This window comes from Vigna unguiculata, chromosome 11, assembly GCF_037176805.1.
Source record: "Vigna unguiculata cultivar grain cowpea cultivar isolate G323 ecotype 2 chromosome 11, ASM3717680v1, whole genome shotgun sequence".
Classification (NCBI taxonomy): Eukaryota; Viridiplantae; Streptophyta; class Magnoliopsida; order Fabales; family Fabaceae; genus Vigna; species Vigna unguiculata.
Genome location: NC_140802.1, coordinates 32,142,359 through 32,166,069, shown reverse-complemented (window position 1 = coordinate 32,166,069; position 23,711 = coordinate 32,142,359). Strand labels below are relative to the sequence as shown.

The 23,711-nt window shown below is 31.7% G+C and overlaps 3 protein-coding genes across 3 annotated transcripts; all 3 read left to right on the top strand.

Annotated features, from left to right (window-relative positions):
• Window positions 1–4,690: 4,690 nt before the first annotated feature.
• Window positions 4,691–6,920, top strand: LOC114168700 (peroxidase P7-like). The gene is made up of 3 exons (XM_028053607.2): window positions 4,691–4,973; window positions 5,170–5,361; window positions 6,023–6,920. Exons 1-3 carry the CDS (start codon window positions 4,761–4,763, stop codon window positions 6,572–6,574), a joined length of 957 nt encoding a protein of 318 aa, XP_027909408.1. The 5' UTR covers window positions 4,691–4,760; the 3' UTR covers window positions 6,575–6,920.
• A 1,428-nt stretch (window positions 6,921–8,348) lies between these two features.
• LOC114168806 (uncharacterized) lies at window positions 8,349–9,817 on the top strand. The gene is made up of 3 exons (XM_028053762.2): window positions 8,349–8,582; window positions 8,660–8,742; window positions 9,487–9,817. The coding sequence occupies exons 1-3, from the start codon at window positions 8,423–8,425 to the stop codon at window positions 9,625–9,627; spliced, it is 384 nt and encodes a 127-aa protein (XP_027909563.1). The 5' UTR covers window positions 8,349–8,422; the 3' UTR covers window positions 9,628–9,817.
• A 4,498-nt stretch (window positions 9,818–14,315) lies between these two features.
• LOC114169927 (shaggy-related protein kinase eta) lies at window positions 14,316–19,130 on the top strand. The gene is made up of 12 exons (XM_028055327.2): window positions 14,316–14,537; window positions 15,748–15,840; window positions 16,271–16,330; window positions 16,436–16,708; window positions 16,794–16,868; window positions 16,942–16,998; window positions 17,354–17,494; window positions 17,606–17,656; window positions 17,737–17,832; window positions 18,115–18,198; window positions 18,323–18,424; window positions 18,626–19,130. The coding sequence occupies exons 1-12, from the start codon at window positions 14,400–14,402 to the stop codon at window positions 18,719–18,721; spliced, it is 1,266 nt and encodes a 421-aa protein (XP_027911128.1). The 5' UTR covers window positions 14,316–14,399; the 3' UTR covers window positions 18,722–19,130.
• Window positions 19,131–23,711: the final 4,581 nt, after the last annotated feature.

Below are 23,711 nucleotides of genomic sequence, written 5' to 3'. Positions count from 1 at the left end.
AGTCTGCATGTCTCGCTCAAGCGAGCCAGGCTCGCCTAAGCGAAATATGCAGGGACTCGAAAACCTTCCCTGCTCGACCATCTTGCTTAGGCGGGGTGATTTGGTCTAGGGCGATAGGTCATCTCGCTTAGGCGAGTGTGCCTCGCCCAAGCGAGAATTCGTGGGTGTTTGTGTGGTTTGATTGAACATCTCGCGCAGGCAGGATTGATTGTTGTTTTGAGCAGAAGTGTGTCTCGCTCAGGCGAGGGCCTCTCGCCTAAGCGAGATCTCGAGGGAAGGTTCGTAGTTTTGTTGAACTCATCGCCTAGACGAGGCATTTTAATCCTGGGCGACTGAGGGTCTCGCCCAAGCGAGAAGGATCTCGCTTAAGCGAGACTTCGTAGGCTGCAGAGGTGTTGGAGGCTCGCCCAAGCTAGTGGGTCTAGGTTAAGCGAGATAGGCTGGACTAGTTAAACAAAGGCGTTTAGCCTAAGCGAGCGAGGGTGCCATTGTGCATTCAAGGCATGGGTTATCGCTGTATTAATGGTATGAGATAGAAGTTGTAAAGCATGGTCTATAAGGCTTCTAAGGATATCTCGATGGTGGGCTTGCTAGTGTTCCATGGGTTGTGGCCCGGAATGTATCCTTGAGTTGTGGCTCAGGATAGGGGTGAAGCACGTGACATTCTATGGGTTGTGGCCCGGAATGACTTCCCTTGAGTTATGGCTCGGGATAGCAGATGAACACGAGGAACCTTTGAGTTATGGCTCAGGTTGGCGAGTGTTGCCGGTGTGAGTGTGCTAGTTATGGCTAGTACGGATGGGTCCAGATGGATTGCCCTCCTTAGTGATATGCTGACGAGTTTGGTAGTCCTAGGACGTTACAGACTATGTTCTTAATTGGGAACTCCACCTGGCGTTACGGTGTGTGATCCGTAGCATGATTTCCGCACGTGCTCTATCGGTTGTGGCTGATAGGTGTGGCAGCAAGGCGCCTTGAGAAAATCATTAGGAGATGTATAACATTGCTGGCATGGTTGTGGCCATGTGGAAGGAAGGTAGCGAGGCTTCCTTAAGGTGTGTTAATGTTTCATAGTTGTGGCCATGTGATTAAAGAAGGAGGGGGTTCTTTGACGCTGAATGATATCATGCATGGTGGTGGCCATGCAGATTAAAATATGAGATTTTTTTTAATGTATATTATGTATATATGTTTGGTGCAAAATTATTTCTTATTATTTTAACTCATCCTATCTGCTTGTGTTTGGCGATGATCGTGTATGCGGTACATGTGAGCAAGTGATGATGCAGGTGGAGTTGGTGAGGCTTAGCAGCAGAGAGGGGATAGTCTGGGAGATTTACATGTTTTTGTTTTGAAATAATTTGTAACCTCGGATGAGAGGCTTTGTAATTATGTTCAATTTTATGATTTACGAACTTTGAGTATATTTGGAATTAATAAGAATGTCTTAAATTTCCTATGTTTTTGGGAAATGAGGTATTATTAAATGCATTGAAATTAATTATTTTATTTTATTTTATTAAATTCGTAATATCCTGACGGGATGATACAGACACCCCCAATGCTTCTTAACAAAAACCAAGAAAACAAGGCAAGAAAAAGCTATTGTTTCATAACAAAGGAGGAAACAACAAATTTTGTAACAACGGGAGGTAACATGACTATTCACAAACAAGTAAAAAATGAAGAAAATAACTTTATTTAGGCTACAATTCAAATAAAATCGTAGCATATACAAGTATATGCTACAACTATTTGGATGAATCATAGCCTATAATGAAATTTTCTCAGTACACGTTATGATTCATCTATAGAACCGTAGCCTATATAATATGCTAGGTTTTATCTGAACCATATAGCCTATACTTTCACAATATTTTCAAAAGTTTCACTGCGTCAACATTAGCTACGTTTTCATTGTGACCCAATTTGTTTGCGCCATTAAATCACATTTGCACTAATGCAGGTAGCTCTAATTACAAAGAAAATTCAAATTAATGATTTGTACACACACATGATTACAAAAGAACAAAGATTCGTGGAAAGCTAATGAACTTACTCTTTTCACAAATCTGATTAGTTGGTTGTATTGCCCTCTATACCACATGAAGTCCTAAAATGAACTCGTATCTTCAAAGAAATAAAAGATTAAGTCATAATCTTAGAGAAACAGTAGAGATGATTTAGAGAAAAGTTTTAAATTTTTTTTTTATAAAATAAAACTTTAATACAATTCTATTCATGGTTAACTTTATAATATTAAAATATTTGAGTAACATTTATAGAACCATATATGCTATTGGACTACTTTCTAAATCATAAAAAAAAAAATCACATCACTTAATTAGCAATAACATTATCTAACTAAAAAAATTAACAAAAACAACTCAATTGAAATTTTAAATTTTCAAAAAATTCAATTAACTACATAAATTTAATAGTTTAATTAAAAAATTTCAAATTTATCAATTACTTAAACCTTTAATTAATCAACATATTAAACATATATAATTTTCTTTTCAGCAAATTAATTAAACATATACCATATCTGTGTTTATTTTTGAAAGTCTTCAACACCCAAACTTAGAGCACGCATAACTTGGTCAATAGTAGAGATTCCTTTTACACCACTTTGGCATTTCTAAATTATAATAAAATTTTAAAAGAAAAAACAAACAAAAAACTAAAATCTATTTAAAAAAAATAAAAAAGAAATAAAAAAACTCTTGCACAGACATTAGACTTAGTAATAGGTAGTCAAACTGAACAGCACATGGCTTATCCAAAAAAACAACGCGTTAATGATTAAAAGTCAGCACTTTTTGTTAATGGGAAACAATTTCTACTTTTGCAGCTAAAATGATTGGTCGACGGTTTTATAACTTTTAAGTTAAATTCGAAAATTTAAAGTAATATATAAATTTTATACTTGTTCGTGAATTCATAATATAAAATATAAAATATTTAATTGTATATTGTGTATACCCACCACACAAAATAAGTTTCATCAGCATATTAGTTTGACACTCTAATTTTTCTGTTATACTCAACTTAAAATTTCATATATATTTTGTTTATATTTATTTTTATTATAATAAATATAATATTTTATTATAAAACCAATTGTGAAATGTATGTGGATTTAAAAGTGAGTCAAGCAATACTTTTCCTTCTCGTAATCATAAAAAGCAACTAATACTGCTGATGTGTAAAGTAACAACAATCATCTACTCCTTTATAAAAATAAATAAATAATTAAACTACGACCAGAAAAGATTTATCCAAAAAGAAGAAGTGACATAATTTGATGAATCAATCATTTTGGTGCTATCATATTAGCCATAAAATAAATATGTCGAAAAAGTACTTGTTAACAAACTTTGATAAAGTGTTCACAAAAGTTTTCTCTTCTCTTTTCAAACTATAATAAATTATTTATAAAAAAATATTGATCTAATTAAGTGATGACATATGAATATTATTAATACTTTATCAAAAGAATTGTCAAAAAATCTTTTTCCTAAAATAAAAAAAATATCCAAAAACTGATAAATCAATATCATTAATAATTTTTTGAAATATGTAACTTAAATAGTTATATTAATACATATTCAAAAATAAAAATAGCAACAAGTAACTAAGCACTTCTATGTCATTTCAAATATATATTTGATATATAATTTGTTTATAAGGAAAATAACTTGTAATAAAAGTAAGATATGTTTAGTCAAAAAGTATCGGGACTCAAAATACGATAGCGGGTTCTAATTTCAAGAATCAAAGTGTTTGTTTACCGTACTCGATAATATTATTCAAGTATTTTACTTATAGATTGTTTATCATTTAATTTTTTTACCAATACAATAGCTAAAACCAAGAGTTATTTTTATATGATAGAAAGAACTGTATAGCATAGTTATAAATTACACTAATTATTGTACTATATACTTTTTTTATTGTATAACTCTACTTTAAAATCTACCATTAACTAATATATAAAGTGTTTTTTTTCCCTTTCAATATCTAAAACCACATTAAACTAAATTAGTTTCAGTCATGTAAATAAGTAGACATTTTCTTTGGTAATGAAAAAAAAATGAACATTATTATTTATTAAATTTATGTTAACTCGATCTAAATTAATTAACCATTTTAATATATAAAATAATATTATTATTTTATAAAATAAATCAGCCCATAAATTTAAATACTAACTTAACATCAATCCATTTAGACAGGCTAAAAAAATACAATTCCAAAAAATAAATAACTTCAATTTTAACCACAATAATATGTATATTCCTTAAACGCACATATAGTAATCTCTAAAGTTGTATCACACTGATGAAAGAATATTTCAAACCCTACATTATTCATACTACTCAAAATATGTTGTTACTACTATTAGTTTTTCCTTTGTTTTCATGCATACTTTTGGATAAAGTCAACCACTCTTTAATCATATCTTTTGTCTTCATTTTACAATTTTTCTTCCTTTCATTTCCCAGAGGAAAAGCAAAGCGCGTCTATGTAAAGTAGGAGCAGACAAGTTTGAAAATTGAACCGAACACAATTAATTGAAGGCATAATTTTCCATTTTCTGATTTCTCACTCATATCTAACTCTCTTTCTTCTCTTCTTCTCTGCATGCATAACACCCTTTTGCCTATAAATATCATGCAAGGTTTCTTCTTCTAAAACCAACTTCACAACTCACAGAAAAAAGAGTTATTTAGCTATTCAAACTAGTTATACACAACATGTCTTCCATTAACAAGTCTTTCTTTGTTATAGTTTCTATTCTTTCTCTCTTTGCCTTTTCAAGCAATGCACAACTTTCTTCCACCTTTTATGCCAGAACTTGCCCCAACCTTCAAGCCATAGTGCGTCGTACAATGATACAAGCCATTCGCACAGAAGCTAGGATTGGTGCCTCTATTCTTCGCTTGTTTTTCCATGATTGCTTTGTACAAGTAAACCTTGCTACCCCACTTTGCACTTTCGATCTAAGCTCACATTTTTTTCCATATTACGATCAAATGTGTCCAAATGGATGCCTAATTTACACTTTTATCTTCTGCATTTTCTTTAACTTTCTAGCTTTTTTGGTTGCATGTGCATAGTTCAAAACTATTCTCTTTATGGTTTTGATTATTTCTTTGTTTGCAGGGCTGTGATGCATCAATTCTATTGGACGACACTGCAACATTCACAGGAGAGAAAAACGCGTTTCCTAACAGAAATTCAGCAAGGGGCTTCGAAGTTATTGACACCATTAAAACCAACGTTGAAGCTGCTTGCAATGCCACTGTGTCTTGTGCTGATATTCTTGCTCTTGCCACAAGAGATGGAATAGTTCTGGTGAGTCCAATTCTTCATGATTTATATAAGAACCAAACCCTGCGAACAAAATTAGTATAGTTAACAGAAATAACCAATTAGAATAATTTATTTCACATGAGTAGTTAGAAAAAGTGAACGCAATGCACAGAAAATAAAAGTAAAATATGAACAGTATACACTTTTTCCTTCTCCTATTCAGACTGCGTTCTGATGTCACTGAGATTCTGATGTGAAGTCATTCTCACAATAAGTCAATTAGTAATTTACTTGATGTCGGTTTCTCTCTTTATTTCCATTTTCTTCTGCATGAGCCTGTTTTCAAACCATGTTCCCCACTTTCGGTTTCACTTTTCTATCTTAATCTATCATCATGCATTAGTGGGACATACAATTTCACCCAAAAATATCACACAGTAAATAAAATCATCATATAAAACAAAAATCAAGGTTCATGTCTCACGCCTACCTTATCTCTTTGTGAAGAAACTGTATGAAAAGTTAAGGTTTCTACAATCTCACCAAATATTCCCTTTCTCTTTTTAGTGTGTTCATCAACATCTCTCTCTGACACACAACCATAGAGTTTCACAAAAGAAAACATTAGATGAAAATGTGTTCTTTAGTGTTTTTTCCAGTACTATGTATGAGTAAAGAATTTAAAATCCATGATTGTTTGCAGCTAGGAGGACCCTCATGGACAGTGCCTCTAGGAAGAAGAGATTCAAGAACAGCAAATCAGAATGCAGCCAACACCGAAATCCCTTCACCTGCCTCAGACCTTGCCACCCTGATAACCATGTTTGCAGCGAAAGGTTTGACAGCAAGAGACCTAACAGTGCTCTCGGGAGGCCACACAATTGGCCAAGCACAGTGCCAATTCTTCAGAACTCGCATATACAACGAAACCAACATTGATCCAAACTTTGCCACCACAAGAAGGGCCAATTGTCCTAATTCTGGAGGGAACACCAACTTGGCCCCTCTTGACACCGTCACACCAACCCGTTTTGACAACAACTACTACACTGACCTTGTGAACCAGCGTGGCCTTCTCCACTCTGACCAAGTGCTTTTCAATGGTGGCTCTCAAGATGCCCTTGTGAGGACCTACAGCGCCAATTCTGCTGCCTTTTTCAGGGACTTTGCTGCTGCCATGGTGAAGATGGGCAACATTAGTCCTCTCACTGGGACCAATGGAGAAATCAGAAGGAACTGCAGGGTGCTGAATTGATCATAATATGGCAATAATAATAGAAATAATGATCATCATCTTCATCGTCGTGATCGTGCTTATGCCGTTTTGTTCATGTTGTGTAGCTGATGATCACCATAATAACTAGAAGTAACGTGTTTTATAGATGAAGAAAGAATTTTAGTGATTAATTACGAGGTTGTGGTCGAAAGTTGACTACATCTTTCGTGTGTCGTGGTTTATATGTTATTAATGTTAGTGGTTTTTTTTTGGTTATTTACTTGTTAATGTCTAGCTTTTAAAGTTTTGATTTTCTTAGGTTGTTATTTCCTACTGGGCCACTACTTGTCCCAGTCCACATTTATGTATTTTCAAATTCTCTTCATCTTCTTTTAAGATTGCAAGTTGGTACAATCACTATTACTCCTTGGTCTGAATAAATTGATTTCTAAATTCGAATATAACATCAAAAATGAAAGAGAATAATAAACTAATCTCTACTAAACATTAATCATGAACTTGATACTTAACTCACATTTATAATATAATAAAAAAAATTATAATATCAGTTATATTATTGTGTATTGGTAATAAAAAAACTTAACTTTTAATTCCCATAATTTCATTGCTCATTAATTCCTAAAATCGATCGGTAATGTTCTAAACTAGAAGGTAGATTTCTCTTAGCAATTGATTTAGTTTTGGTGAGATGATGGTCATTCATTGGGTTGAACGTTGACTCTCACAATTGAAGCTTTTGAAAACAAAAAAGAAATCTGCTATGATTTCTAAGACTTTGAGAGGAAAAAGAAATTGTTCTTTAACTATTCTAGAATTACGTTTAAGAAACTCATATTTTTTATCAATTATTTTTAGAAATTTTTTCATACAAAATATTTATAAATTTTGTTGTGAAAAAAATATTTGTAAAATATTATTATTAATTATTTTTTGTAAAATATTTTATATAAAATACTTTTTTTGTAAAAAAATTTTCTAAAAAATACTTGCAAATTTTGCAAATTTTATAATTTTGTAAGAAATAATTATTTAAAAAAGAATTATCTATGAATTAAAATTCTAAAAAAATTGACAAAAAAAACAATTTTTGTAAAATCTTTTAATTAATTTATAAGAAAAATCTTATGTAATAGAAAAATTGTAATAGTGATATACAAAGATAAAATAATAAGTACCCAAGAACTAGTAAATTTATGAATTGATTTTAGGACAAATTTTATTTGATTTGGACACTTATCCACTTAGGGTTGGTAAGATTTATTTAAAAACTTATTTAAGTTTATGAAGTTCAAATTTTCATAATATATTGTACATTTTGTTTGTTACTCATCCTTCTAATTAATATTATTTTCCCTAAAGTTACATCTAGAATTTAAATGTTTTATTGAATTTTTAATATCGTTCTATTGAGATTCAAAGTATATTAGTAAACATCAATTTTAATGTTTTAAAATATATTATAAACTTTTTTAATATATCAACCTTAGTCCATTTTGAAAATTCATTAAAGAAACAATGCTAAAAACTCAGAATTTGAATTACATCATATTTAATCAATATATTATTTTATTACAATATTTTCCGCTATCACTTTATACTTAAATATTATTATTGTACTTAATTAATTGAGAAATTAATGTTATTTTTATTTCATAACATTTTGTTGTTAAAAATGAAAGAATAATTAGAAAACTAATGTTTAATTTTAAACGATTGAATCATCAAATATATAATTTTTGTACGCATTTTAAAATTACACAATGACGAAATTTATACAGAAATATAGAGTGGACATTCTTAAATAGGCGCAGGCAAAGGTTGTTGTGGCTTTACCTTATCTTATCCTATAGGGAGAGAAGAAGAGAAATGGCGAGTGCAACAGCGCATGTTTTTTCAGGGCTCACTGTTTCTGGTGGTAAAGGAAATTCAATCTTCAATTTCAATCACTCTCCTTTTTCTTCCACTCTTCTTCCCTCAAATTTCAGGCCCTTCAACTCTTTCTCATCCAATGGTCTTTTCTCCAGAGGTAATGCAAATTCATAAACCCTTTTATCGTTAACTTAACACTAAACTGAATTTCTGGGGATGTTTGATTACATGTAGATTACTTGTCAAAGGACATGTTTTGCCGCCCAACACGTTCTCCTGTTGTTTGTATGGCCGGAAAAGGTTCCAGTAAGAAAAAGGTAGCTTGCTAGCTCCCATTTCTGCAAATTTTATCTGTCAATCAATAGGCCATTCATTGTTGTATTTGCTACATGCTCATGTTTTTTTCTTTAATCTAGAACAGTACTTAGATAAAGGATTGAATGTATTGTTTGCGTTGTTCTCTTTTGGATATTCCACTTTGATTAGAAATATGACCTTAAGTGAGGTATAAGAATTTCCTTACAAGAATTGGTGAGATTGAGTTAGTCATAAACTTATTAATAAGATTCTCCAATTAGAATTGAAGTTTGGTATTAGTAATTCATAATAGTACAAGCAACATTTAAGGGTCAGGATCAGGCCTTTAATGTTTCTACCATAAGTTGGCAGATAGATTAGGGTCAGGTCTTCCAAGATATTTTACCCTTTAGGTCCTTAATGTTTCATCTTAAGTCCGCAGAAATAGTTAAGGCAAGGTCATCTAAGGTATTGGTCACTCTGGCACCTTGGTTCAATCAGGATTTTATTTGAAAAAGGTAACTTTGGTGGGTTTAAAGAAGAATATTGTTTACATTTTTTGATGTAGATACAAGTTTTGTCCTTTTATTTACCAGTATTTTCCCCTTTATTAATCACCATGCCATAAAGAACTTCTTACTAGTGAATTTGTCTTAGATTAGGTGTCTTTTTCTTTTCACATTTTGTTATTCATTAATTGTTCGCTTGTTGATCTGGATAACGAAGTGTGATTGTTGTTGCTGTTTTTGTTCTTGTGGTCATAGTCTAAGGTTATTAGGCTTGTCTCAACGGCTGGAACTGGATTCTTTTATGCCATAAAGAAAAGCAAGAAGAATGAAAAGCTTGAGCTGAAGAAGTATGATCCAAAGGTGAAGCGCCATGTTGTGTTCAAAGAATCTAAATAAGATAAGCCTTTTTAGATGAACCAGGTTTTGACCATCTTCTGCTCTTGTTGTAATATCACAATTTATTCTTTGATTTTATCTCTGAACAAAAATTCTGCAAAAACACTAGATGCAAACTGCTATTCTGTGTTTTGTTTTCCCCTTATGACTAGAAGATCATAAAAATGGTTATGTCTCTTGGAGGTTACAATTTGTCTAAAAGCGATACTTAATTTTTTCGATTTTGATTCTGATAATCTATAACTTATGCAGTACAGGGTCGTCTTTTTTTATGTATACGGTGTTGTAGACGTTTTCAGTACTGAGACCTATACAATGTGCCTTTGATACTCCTTAATAGATGTCTAGTTAAACAAATTTGTCATACTTGAAATTCCACTTGCATATAGATGGAGTATTTTTGTAGAAATATCCCACTAGATTGGTCGGACACACTAACATTGTTAAACTGTTAGAAAATTCAATTTGAAATATAATACAATATTAGAAAGAGTGTCTCATTTGTTTTTGTGAGAATGGTTATCATAATGAAATAGATGTAAAACTTTAAAAGTTGGTTTGAAAATGAGAATAGAATATGTCTTTGAAGATAGAATTTCACCTTTTTAAAAGTGAATATAAAAATAACGTTCTAAATTTAGATCTTTTGTTATGGTACTGCCTTCATTTAATCTGAGCTTCTCTTTGTCTTTGTTTCTGGTGCATATGTTGTGTCCTAGTGTTGTAATGTCTGTGTCATGTCCTCTGTCATTGTTAGAGTTTGTGCTTCATATTGTACATCTGTCCAAATTTACAAAATTGTAAATTAAACTGATGACACGTAGTTCCAACAAAACTAAAACATGCCTAGATGAACTACAGAGTTGAATGAAACATGGTGAATCTCTTTTCCAATTGAACCAACATCCGAAGACTTCAAAGATTAGTGATCTACCCTTTGGTTCTTCCTTGTTTTTGAGCTTTCTCCTTCAAGTGAATCTTCATGGAGTTTTCAAGTTTCTCCATCATCCTGAGCTCTACCAGCATTCCTTTTTTCAAAGTGATCATGATTCTTGGTTGTAAATTTTTCTTAATTCTCAACATATCATTCTTGCTATGAATCAATATATCATTAAAGAAAGCTAATAAAAGTTTTCCGAGAAATTCAAACTTTGAAAAGTTTCTGGGGACCCTAGGGGCATTTGTAAGTCCAAAAGGCATGACCAAAATACTCGTAATGCATTTTTGTGTGTATCTGCATGATCCATCCTCACTGGATGATAACCGACCCTCAAGTCAATTTTTGAAAAAATAACTGAATCATTCAGCTCAACCATGAGGTCTTCTACTAAAGGAATTGGAAACCTGTCTTAAACTGTACCCTTGCTAAGCTCCCTATAATCAACATAGACATTTTTTTCCAACTAACACAACAGGACTTAACATAAGAACTGTAGCTGTTCTGTATAAAACCAGACACTAGTATCTCTTGAACAACTTCATCAAAAATATCCTTTAGGTTTTCTGCATGTCTGTGTGGTCTTTTATTTAGTGGATTTGTATCTTGCAAAAGGGAAATCTTATGATTAAGACCTTTTCTAATAGGAGTTAATTGAGTAGGTTATTCAAAAATACCCTGAAACTGATTCAGCAATTCTGAAATCAACACAGGTGTTGATGTGTGAGTGGCATTAGTTGTGATTATGCAATAAGAATCCATCTTCTTGACAGACTTGTATCATGAATATGTGTGCACATTCATGATTGTTTTATCCATTATTAGCTGGTTTCTAATCAGTTTTACACTGCTCTGGGTCTTGAGAACATGTCTTTTTCCAGCAACAGTAAACTCCATGGACAACTTGATAAGTTCCAAATAATGTCTCCCAGTGTCACCATCCACTCAAATCCTAAGACCATTCTTCAGAAAGGTCAAATTGGTTAATTATGGCATCAAATTCTTCATGGTACGAAGTAACTGTGAAATGTTGCCAAGTTACTCTCACTGGCTTCTCATTTGATGCGGGTCCTTTGTGGTTTAATTCAGAACCAAACATCTCGGCAATGCCTCGATGAACGTGGTGGATGCCAAAGAAGAAGAGAGATCAAAACTAATTTTTTCTTAAAATGGCATATTTCTTCATAGTGTGTGTGTGTGTATATATATATTATGTTATGAAAATAAAGAGTTAGAACTACACTTTTAATTAGGTTTCACAAATTTTCACTCTCTTCTCATTCATAAACAATTTTTTTTGAGGTTGGACCCACAGAATACTAACTTCTCTCTTTTCTATCTATCCGAAAACAAAGTGTTGGTCTAAACACGTTTCAACAAAAATTCTAAGGACTAAAATAATAATAAATAGTTAAATTTAAAGACTAAAGTAATCTCGCACATTTATGGACTAAACTTGTGGTTTATCCCACTAATATTTATGTGACATAATAAATAAATATGTATTAAAGTATTATAAAAAATATATTGTTTATATGTTTTATTTTCCGAAAAATTACATTCATTATATGTAAATTCATTTTATTCTAAAAGTAAGGGGCAAATAAAATATATTTCTCTTAAAAATAAGGAAATTTTGCCTTATAACCTTTATTTTTTTTTAAATTAATTTAAAATTTAAAAATAATTATCTTTAAAAATTAAATTTTCATTTTCCTCATAGATGATAAAACAATTTAACAATTTTATTTGTATTATTTTTATTATGGAGAAACTAGCGTAAATTTATGTGCTATCACATTTATTATATGTTTTTTTTTAAATATCTATAAATAATTTAAATTTTAGAAGTAGTTACGAAAAGAGTCAAATTTAAAAAACAAGAGCATATTTTTTTTTTCATTTTAAATAATAAATAAATCATTCATCTTAAAAATTAATCATAAATTTAATAAAATCTAAATAATCTTAAAATAATAGGAAATTAGAATTTACCGGAAATGCACTAAGTAGAAAGGTAGATGTAAGAAGGAATATATATATATATATATATATATATATATATATATATATATATATATATATATATATATATATTTGGTGAACAAAACTCATCACGAGTTTAACTTGGATAAACAAGATCTTGATGGGTCTATCAAAATTTGCATTTTTTTTTAATTCAATCATGCTCAAATTTATGGTAGATCCAACTAGGATCCAGATTTTAATCTTTTTTAAGAAGTCTCCTTCAATCAAACATTTTATCTTTATTAAGGTACTTTCAATTTTGTCAACTATGGATTTTCAAGAATTTGATTATAATTGATTTATTTTAAAATTTTAAAAGATGAAATAGTTTTTTTGAAACGACTTTAGTTGTATAGCTACTTGTACCACGGTGTCATTTTTAAATTTAATTTCTTACATAAATTATTTTTACATTATCAAATTTTACATCATCGTATATAATATTTTACATCAAACTTTTATTGGTATCTTAAAAAATAAAAAATTGTATATTTTAATAACACATCAAATGAATAATACAAAAAATTAAAAAATTTAAATTTGTTTGACACCCAGTACTATATTATTATTATTATTATTAATAATAATAAAGGAAAAAAATATAATTCCCCTTACTAAGTTACTGTATACTACAATAAAAGTAACTAACATATAATTAGTTTGTGGTTCACAAATTAATTCGTCAAAATGGGATAAGTTGGAGTTAGGATTTTTCTATCCACCAATTTCGTTTTGGTCTAACTTGTTTAATCTCTCAATTGATAGGTAAAAAATGAACCAAACCATTCTTGGTCTGTTTTATTTTTATTTTTTATTTATTTTAAATTAAAAATTAAAATAAAATAATTTAAAAAAATTAATTTTTTTTATATTATATTTTAAAAAATTGTAAATATACAATTTTATTATAATTTAAACTTATATTCAAATCATTAGTTAATATAGAGTAATTTGACGTTTGACATATAGATGTAATAATTATTTTAATTTATCTAATTATAAATATTAATTAATCAATTAAAAATTTAAAAATTATTTATATTTTAAATGTTTATTTATAAATATGTAAACAAATGTTAAAAATAAAAAATTGAAATAAAATATATATATATATATATATATATATATATATATATATATATATATATATATATATATAACCTTCTTTTTAAATTTGTTTAATTCATAACCCATATTTTGATATTTAATTCTTCCTCATGTGTTCTTGTTCTTTTTAACCTTTTCGTCTTTGGATTCTTAAAACGAATCATTCCTTATCTCAATATTTTGCCATAACTTAAATCGTTAGATTTTTTAAAAAATTGCCTAAAAAGTATCTATATCCAACTGATTATAAAATGTACAGTAAATTATTTAATTATTTAATCTTTTCTCACTTTGATGAAATATCTTCACTAATAACATGAATACGAACTAAAATCAAAATAAAGGAACTAAAAAAAAAGTCAAAAAGATCTTAATCATAGATTAAGAATATAAGATAGATCCAACGATTAAAATTAACTCTCTTTCGGTGCTATCTGTAGTAGTCATGAAAGGTGGTACAGTACATACCTGCATGCAAGAACATAGCATCGGTTCCCCTGTACCTTACCACACTAAATTAAAGCTCTACGGCTCTGATTCACGCGTGTTTCCACTCTCCCGAAACTCGCGTGAGCATCCTCTCTTTCTCTCTCCTTGAACAAAACAGACAGGCCAAGAGAGAGAGAAAAGAAAAACGAAAAAAGGGTGTAGAGAGAGAAAGTGAGGAGAGAGAAACGAACAAGACTGTGTCTCACATCATATGGCCTCCATGCCCATGGGGCACCATCACCAACAGCAACCGCCGCCGCCGGCGTTGCCTTTGCAGCCATCACAACCGCAGCAGTCTCAGCCGCAAAACGAAGTGCCGCGCCGGAGCTCCGATATGGAGACCGATAAGGTACTTCTGCTCATTGGACTCATAGCAAATCGTTATCTCTCGCTCTCTTAAGCTTTTGACTGGTTTTGGACTTGCCGGAGCTCCGATCACGTCGATTCGCCTCAGAAGCTTTGGCGTCGCGGAGGATTTTAGCGATCTACCGGTTTTACGTGCTCGCCGGGGAAATCTCCGGCGACCCCGATGATTGGAGTGGTTTTATTGTTCTTTGGGAGAGTGATGTTTATTGTCGTTGACGAATTTAAAAAAGTAGGAAAGGAAATTAGGTTTGACTATCTTGGAGTGTGTTTTGGTTGATGCTTTGAAGGTGGGATCTTTAACGCTGAAGAAAATTGAAGTTAGGAAGATTTTTTTTTTTTTTTTTTTTCTGATTTTGGTGTTTGGAAAAAAGCAAAGGAATCAAAAGAAGTAAAAATGTGGAATCCCATGTTTCAGTTTTTTGTTTCCTTTAATTCAAGGAAAGAGATTCTGATTAGGTGTACTTAGCTTACCTGAGCAAACATTCTTATTTAGCAATACGAAATTTCCCACTGATAGCAATTATCTTTTAGTCTGTTTTGGTTTCATGTCATTTTTATTTGACTTATCTCTAATATACTGTTAATTGTCTTTGGCTATGTTAATAGTGAATAGATTTTGTTTAGATCTTTTTTGTGTGTGTAAGTGACGTCGTTCCTTCCCTTGTGGTGGATTGTTGTTCAAAAGTTCAAACGGTTAGTTTGCTTTGCTTCAGGGAATTAGTGTCCTTAGATTCTGTTTGTATGTGTCTCAAGTTATATTGGTGCCTTTCTTTATGCTTTCTTGTGAGCTTCTATAACCTGATTTAGCTTTAGCTGATGTATGTGCTCTCTGAGCTCTTTCCACTTTGCCTTTCTTCAACTCACATTCTGATCTATTTCATCTGGTAACCCTCTGTTCTTTATGTTCCATCGCTGTGCAATTTTCTTCTCGTATAACATTTGTTTTAACCAATGGATTATGTTGAGATCCTATACTACCGTTTCTTTCTTATGTTTTCTCCTTCTCAAATTAACTTCACTGGATATATTCTTTGGTGTGTCTGCCACCGCATGCCTGTGATACTTGATAGGCAAATGATGTTGCAATATTTTGTGGATGATCCCAAACCAAATTATTGATGATAGTTTTAAACATGTTATCTTTGATGTTATCATCACTGCATTAAATATCTATTTGTTGCTATAACTTGCAGGATATGTCAGCTACTGTCATTGAGGGGAATGATGCCGTCACAGGCCACATTATCTCCACCACTATTGGAGGCAAAAATGGGGAACCTAAACAAGTATGAATGTGTTCTAGCCCCCTTCCTTATTGACTTACAATTGTTTGTAAAAAATTTAATTCATGCCCTCTTAAATTGTATGTGTTGTTGTGTAAAGTGATTATCATTTTGATAGTTATTCACTTCTTTTTGGGGGATATAATGGAATGACATTTAGTGGATGGGAATCGAAATTAATAAATTTCCCATTGTAAGGCTTTTCAAAATATAATACTGGTCGTCAATGTTGGCTTATTTCCCCAGTGCCTACCTCACGATAACTTTTTATTTATCAACTATATGTTAGTCCTTACAAGATGTATAATTTTGAACAATTTAATTATAAAGGTTCAATAACTTTATGCATAAAATTGGTGATATTATCTGAGTTTCATAATTTGTTTATTCTGCTTAACTTATTTGTGTGATTCCTTCTCTATACCACTTGCAGACCATCAGTTACATGGCAGAACGAGTTGTTGGCACTGGATCATTTGGAGTAGTTTTCCAGGTATGGATGAACAATCAGCAACTTGACACCCATTCTTTCTCTCCTGTCAAGTATCTCAGTGTTTTCCACCACTGGATGGTGTTCTTTTTTCTACCTAAATTATAGGCAAAGTGCTTGGAGACTGGAGAGCCAGTGGCTATTAAAAAGGTCTTGCAAGACAGGCGATACAAAAATCGTGAGTTGCAGTTAATGCGTTTAATGGATCACCCAAATGTAATTTGCCTGAAGCACTGTTTCTTCTCCACAACAAGCAGAGATGAACTTTTTCTAAACTTAGTAATGGAATATGTCCCTGAGACAATGTACCGAGTTATAAAACACTACAATACTATGAACCAGAGGATGCCTCTCATCTATGCTAAACTGTACACATATCAAGTATGAACTCATTTTTTGTCTTTGCAATGTGGTTCATGTGTTGATTTAGTACTTTGTAACGATTGGGTTTGAATTTGATGTTTAGATCTTTAGGGGATTAGCATATATCCATACCACACTGGGAGTTTGCCATAGGGATGTGAAGCCTCAAAATCTTTTGGTACGTTCTTCTTTCAATGTCTTTCCTGAGTTGTATTAATTTATTCTAAATCTTTTTTCATATATGGCTACAGGTTCACCCTCTTACTCACCAAGTTAAGCTTTGTGATTTTGGGAGTGCCAAAGTTCTGGTATGTTGATCTTCGTAGTTCTTGTACATATTATTGCTTCATGCTCATATGCCACCATGATAATGGAAGACTACTAAAATCACATAATTCCCAGTGGACATAGCTATGCTAAAGCTATTATAAGATGTTTACATAAATGCAATACTGATTTAATAACCTGTTTATGTGATGATACTGATGCCAAGAATATTTACTCTGATCCTTTTTCTTTTCTATTATATGAAAAATAAATGGAAGTGGTTGATGTAACATGTGATTTTTTTAATTCAATTATCAATTTCATGAAGCTTCTCATGTTCACAACTTGCTAGGATATTATTATGATATTATTCTTCCACAAAAAAAATTATATCAGGTCAAGGGTGAATCAAACATTTCATACATATGTTCACGTTACTATCGGGCTCCAGAACTAATATTTGGTGCAACAGAATACACAGCTTCTATTGATATATGGTCAGCTGGTTGTGTTCTTGCTGAACTTCTTCTAGGACAGGTTAAACATTCTGGCTATCTATGTATTAATGTTGCTCATACCTAAGTTTTTTGCCTTTTTACCGAGATATATCATTATATTGACTTCCCATAGTTTCAAATGTTTATATAGCCACTATTTCCTGGAGAAAATCAGGTGGACCAGCTTGTGGAAATTATTAAGGTGATTTCTCTTGTACATTGATGTTTCTGTGGTTTGAAACACATATTTACAGAGGTCATTATTTATGTGTTTTGTTGTAGGTTCTCGGTACCCCCACACGAGAGGAAATTCGTTGCATGAACCCAGAATATACAGATTTTAGATTCCCTCAGATTAAAGCTCATCCTTGGCACAAGGTAAAGTCATTTCTCAACCATCCTCCTTTTTATATTCAACAATTTCTTCTAGACTTTAAATACAGATTAAAAAGATTGAAAAATAGTTGTCCAAGTTAAAGTGAATAGCTTGATTTACATGTTACAACAACCAGGTTTTTGAGGGTGTTTTCCATTCTCAATGTTTTTTATCTGATGAGCTTGATGATTTAACCTACCTCATCTGGTAAGATAAAGCTTGGTCGTTGACTATTAGTCATTTGCTAGTTATTGACTCAATTATTTTGATGATTTATGTTCCAGGTTTTCCATAAGCGAATGCCTCCAGAAGCAATTGACCTTGCATCAAGACTTCTCCAATATTCACCTAGTCTCCGGTGCACTGCGGTGAGTTGAACAACCATGATACCTCCACTCCTCCCATGATATTAGATCTACAATCCTTGTGGTATGTTGTGGATTTAGTAAACTCAATTGGCATAATTTTCACTAATGGCTTTTGTTATTTCAGCTGGAAGCATGTGCACATCCTTTCTTTGATGAGCTCCGCGAGCCAAATGCTCGTCTACCTAATGGCCGTCCATTGCCCTCGCTTTTTAACTTTAAACAGGAAGTACGAGCATAGTTTATGTTTTTACATTAAATGTGGCATGACATGTATAGCCTGCAGCTTTTTTTACTATGACTACTTGCTTTGCCATTGTTCTTCAAGATCCAAACAATCCAATTAACAATTTCTCATACACCTAATTTATGAACAGTATCTAACCCCAAAAATTCTCTTAATGAATCTGTGATGAAAACTTGACGACAGTTGGCTGGAGTATCACCTGAACTGGTCAATAGGCTGATCCCAGAGCATATTAGACGGCAGACTGGTCTCAGCTCCCCTCATTCCACGGGTACATAGATGTAAAGGGGTAATGAAACGATGAGTAGCAATCGATGTGAATCAAAAAGAGGGGCTGATTGTGGCCTATATATAATTGGGGGTTCCAGCTTAATCTGCAGTTTTCCCCCCTTGTGAAGATGTATACAAGTGCTGGCTGCTCGGCATAGCATGAAAATTGGTGATTCTGTGTAGTGGTATTTCATTCTAGTTAAGGCATACTTATCCCTGCATCTGTATATTGTTTTGGTCAGATTTCAGAAAGCTAGGAGTATAAAATGATAGCAACCATGTAGAGGGGCCCACCTGAATTATGAGGGGGCCCTGTTGTAGTTTGGCTTGTTTTTTATGTGATCATATTCATGATGTCGTTTATAATATGCTTATGACAAAATCTTGATTCAAAACAAGAAATTTCCTCTCTGTTTAATACTCTGGTATGGTTTCTCTCTTTTCTACAAAGATTTTGTTTGTCACGTGTGACCCTATTTGAAGGTGATGCTTCCTGTTATTAGCAATATACGTTGGGGTGTGTGTGTGTATATATATATATATATATATATATATATATATATATATATATATATATATATATATATATATATATTCCATTATATTTGAATGTTATATCGTTGGAACATCAAGATGAAAGAGGAGGATGGAAGTTACCAGTTCAATTGATCAATGGCTGGTTGGCGGGTGTCAAGTATGCTTTGATTGAACAAACTGGCTAATTTCACAAACACCCAGAATTGGTGGAACAGGTTCGAATCAGGTAAAATCAGTAATCAAAATATTAATTTGATCTAGATGCTTTGATTGATTGATTGATTTGTAGTTTTTCATATGATAAAGAATAGTTTTGATCTAATTAGGATTCATTAAGTTATACATTTATGCAAGAAACTTACTTGCAAATTGTAATTGTTTCTAATTATTGCTATTTTCTTGTTCCCTAAAGAATACAATAGGGTTGTTTTTATATTTAGTTTTAGTAATTTAAGTTCTTTTATATATTAGTTTATTATTTCAATAATAGAGTATTGAAACTACCTTTTTGTCGAATAGCGGGATGAAATGAAAATGTAACAGGACTAAATGAAAGAAATTGTAGGGATGGATGATGAAAAGTATTTTCTAATTAATACGTAATTTATCCAAATCAACATTGATTAAAATGATGAAAAGAAGTATCTTGAATCCAATATTTTGAAAACTATATTGGACAAGACGTTTAAGACAATTTATAGTTTTCTATATTAATTGAAAATTTTATTTTATTTATAATATTTAATAAACATTTTTTTTCAATACTGTCACATTTTGAGATGCTACTTTTTCAATTGTGTTTTTTTAAAATATTGACTTTTCGGTAACTATATTTATTGCTCTTTGTAGTATTTATAATTTGTATTTTGTTCATTTATAATAAGGAACGTTTTATTATATTGTATTACATTTTAACAATTACGCAAATCAACGTAATGAAAATACATATATATTTTAAATATGTTTATTTTATCTTAAACTTGATTGAAATATATTAAAGTATTGTACAAGATCAATATTAGAATTAGAATATGATATAAACACGTTCGAGACTCGGCCATATTAGTATAATAATTGATCAAGACCGGGGGTTTTGTTTTGGCTACCTCTATTTTTTTTCTGTACCTTCAAAGAAGATTTATGCTCTTTCATTTTTATTTATATTCTTAAAAAATTAAATAAATAAAAAAAATTAATTAGGTAAATGTAATAATTAAATAATTATGAAGTGACAGAGGTAGTTGGAGGTAGTTGGCTATCTGAATTAATTGATAGTATTTGTATATATGTACCTGCTTAATAATTAAACAATTATGAAGTGACATAGGTAGTTAACTATCTGAATTAATTGATAGTGTTTGTATAAATGTACTCACTGCACTTCCAAGTATTTCTCCCTCTTCTTTCACTTGCACTTGCACTTACAAAATTTAAAAGAATTTTTGTTGTTATCTAAAGTGTGGATTTTGCACTTTGCTTCATTTAATCCCAGAAAAAAGGTATGCATTACAATGCTTATGCTTGATAAGTTTATGTTTGATGTACTGAAATGTTAGATGAAAAAAAAATAAAATAACTAAGCTGAGTTTTTAATGTTCTACGGATGTAGAGATAGTTTTGACGGAAGTCATTTTCCCATCCAATAACCATATATGGAAGTTGACTTTTGGAACACAATAAAAAAATCTCAACTTTCGAAAGTGGACATCCGAAAGTGTTTGTAAAATGGATGTGGACTTCTAGTCTTTTAAACGGACGAAAGTGAAATTATTTTTTCGCAGTCTTCCAGAAAGTGGACATCTAGAAATGAAATTAACTGGATGTCGGTTTCCGGTCTTTATCAATTGCGGAAGTGGTGAATTGATTTAGTTTATTTTGGAAGTAGTGAGTAGATTTAGTTTCTTCTGGAAGTGGTGAGTTGAATTTGTTTCTCCGGATGTGGTAGCATTGGCTTTTTTCTTTCTTTCTTTTCTTGATGCGTGAAGCTAAGTGTTGAGATATTGTTTTTTCTTTTCTTTTTCCACTTCTGGAAGGTGTAGATAGATTAATTGGCTTTTTATTTTGTTTTAATTTGTAATTTTGTTAGGGTTTGAGTAATAACTTATGCTCTATTTATTATTTATTTATATTTTATATTTAATTTTTATTTACACAAATATTTAATTAATATTAAAATTATTTAAAATTATAATTAATTATAATTAAAATTATTCAAAATTATAATTAATTAAATTTAAATTTAAATTAATTAAAATTATAATTATTCAAAATCGTAAATAATTGAAATTATAAGGGTTAAATATGTTTTTGGTACCTTAACTTTCAATGAATCTTGGAATTAGTCTATTTCGAAACTTTGGATCAATTTAGTCCTTCATCTTTTGAAATACGTGAGTTTAGTCCTTTTAATCATGGCGCTCACTAATGAGTACAACATCTTCAGAATTGTAACCTTCCCATGGCATATAAGCTACTAATACGTTTTTTTCCCAAAGCGAGTTCGCCGCCAACTGTAGCAGCACCATCTGCTAAAATTTGTCCCTTTTTGATGCATTTACCTCGGTGAACCTGGGGTTTTTGATGCATGCAAGTATTTTTGTTGGAACGTTGATATATTGTTAATGGAATACTTAGAGTATCTCCATTACCAAATAAAAAGATCCTGTCAGTATCAGTATAAACGATGTTTCCCTCGTGTTCGGCTATAGCGGAAACCCCTGAATCTAAAGCTACTTGGCATTCCAATCCAGTTCCAACAATGCATTTTTCGGACTCAAAAAGCGGAACTGCTTGACGTTGCATATTAGAACTCATTAAAGCCCGATTCGCATCATTATGTTCGATAAAAGGAATCAGAGAAGCTCCAATAGAAAAATATTGGAAGGGATAAATACTTCGAAGATGAACCTGTTCCCATGCAATCGTAAGAAATTCTTGACGATATCGGGCTGGAACAATCTGTTCCTCCTGAATATCTCGAGTAAGTGCTAAAGAATTTCCTATTGCTACCCTATAATATTCATCTATATTTGGTGATAAATAAAGCATGCGTATTCTTTTTGATCTTTCGGATATTTCAAAAAATGGACTTTCTATGGCCCCCCAAATACCAATCCTCCCATGAATTGCTAGAGATCCAATAAGTTCAACATTGATTCCTTCAGACGTGTCAATTGGACAAATGCGTCCATAGTGACTAGGGTGGATATCTCGTATCCGAAAACTCGCAGTTCGCCCCATCAATCCTCCAGGGCCCAAATAACTCAATTTTCTCCCATGAACTATTTCCGTCAATGGATTAGTTTGATCCAAAACTTGAGATAATGGGTGTAATCCAAAAAAAGATTCATAAGTCGTTGTTAATGGAGTTGAAGTCACCAAATTCTGAGGAGTCGGTATCAATTTATGTCTAATTGCTCCACATATAGTTCCTCTAACCATATTTTCTAAACAAACCAGGGCCAATCCAAATTGATCTTGTAATAGATCTGCTACAGAACGAATACGTTTATTTTTCAAATGATTTATATCGTCAAGTAGAGCCATTCCAAATTTCATGCCAATCAAATGATCCGCAACTGTCAATATATCTCGCGGTAACAAAAATGTATTGTTCTGGGGTATATCAAGATTAAGCTTTTGGTTGATATTTCGTCGACCAATTTTTCCTAATTCACATCTTTGTTGAATTTTTTTTTTTTTGTAATTCTTTCCATAAAGATTCAGAAAATACCGGATCTCCACCAACACAAGCAAATTGTCGATAAAACTCCAAAATGGCATTTTCTTTTCACCCAATTTTTTTTTATCCTTATCATTTAGGAAAGACACGAAAATTTCAGGATAACAAACATTTTCTAGAATTTCGCTTAAATTCGAACCCATAGCTGATGATAGAACTAGAATAGATATTTTCTGTTTCCTACTCACACGAGCCCATATCCTTGCTTTTTTATCAATCTCTAATTCTAATCTACCCCCCCAGTCTGATATTATAGTGCCAATATAGACCGAAATTCCGTTAGGGTCCAATTCTGAACTGTAATAGATACCAGGACTTTGCAATATTTGATTGATTACTATTCTGTATATTCCATTTACTATAGAAGTTCCCAGAGAATTCATTAGAGGAATATTTCCAACAAAAATAGTTTGTTTTTGTATATCTCTACTACTTTTCCAAATTAATCCCGCGGATATATATAATTCAGCAGAATATGTAAGTGATTCATATACATCATATTTTTCGTTTATCAAGGGTTCTAATAATTGATATGTTTCGGCAAATAATTGAAATTCAATTTCTTGATCTGTATCCTCAATTTTTGGAAACTTAAAAAGCCCTTCTGTTAAGCCCTGATCAATGAACCTACAAAACCCTTCAAATTGTATCTGATTCAATCCAGGTAGTGTAGACATTTCTTCATTTTCACTCCCAAGCATTTTCAATTTCCCCGTGAAT

Excerpts from the sequence above, each read along its gene's own strand:
- LOC114168700 (XM_028053607.2), top strand. The coding sequence starts at position 4,761 with ATGTCTTCCATTAACAAGTCTTTCTTTGTTATAGTTTCTATTCTTTCT. Across the intron at positions 4,974-5,169 it reads TCCATGATTGCTTTGTACAA|GGCTGTGATGCATCAATTCT; the intron begins GTAAACCTTGCT and ends CTTTGTTTGCAG. Across the intron at positions 5,362-6,022 it reads CAAGAGATGGAATAGTTCTG|CTAGGAGGACCCTCATGGAC; the intron begins GTGAGTCCAATT and ends GATTGTTTGCAG.
- LOC114168806 (XM_028053762.2), top strand. The coding sequence starts at position 8,423 with ATGGCGAGTGCAACAGCGCATGTTTTTTCAGGGCTCACTGTTTCTGGT. Across the intron at positions 8,583-8,659 it reads CAATGGTCTTTTCTCCAGAG|ATTACTTGTCAAAGGACATG; the intron begins GTAATGCAAATT and ends GATTACATGTAG. Across the intron at positions 8,743-9,486 it reads AAGGTTCCAGTAAGAAAAAG|TCTAAGGTTATTAGGCTTGT; the intron begins GTAGCTTGCTAG and ends TTGTGGTCATAG.
- LOC114169927 (XM_028055327.2), top strand. The coding sequence starts at position 14,400 with ATGGCCTCCATGCCCATGGGGCACCATCACCAACAGCAACCGCCGCCG. Across the intron at positions 16,999-17,353 it reads TTGGGAGTGCCAAAGTTCTG|GTCAAGGGTGAATCAAACAT; the intron begins GTATGTTGATCT and ends AAATTATATCAG. Across the intron at positions 18,199-18,322 it reads CTAGTCTCCGGTGCACTGCG|CTGGAAGCATGTGCACATCC; the intron begins GTGAGTTGAACA and ends TTGTTATTTCAG.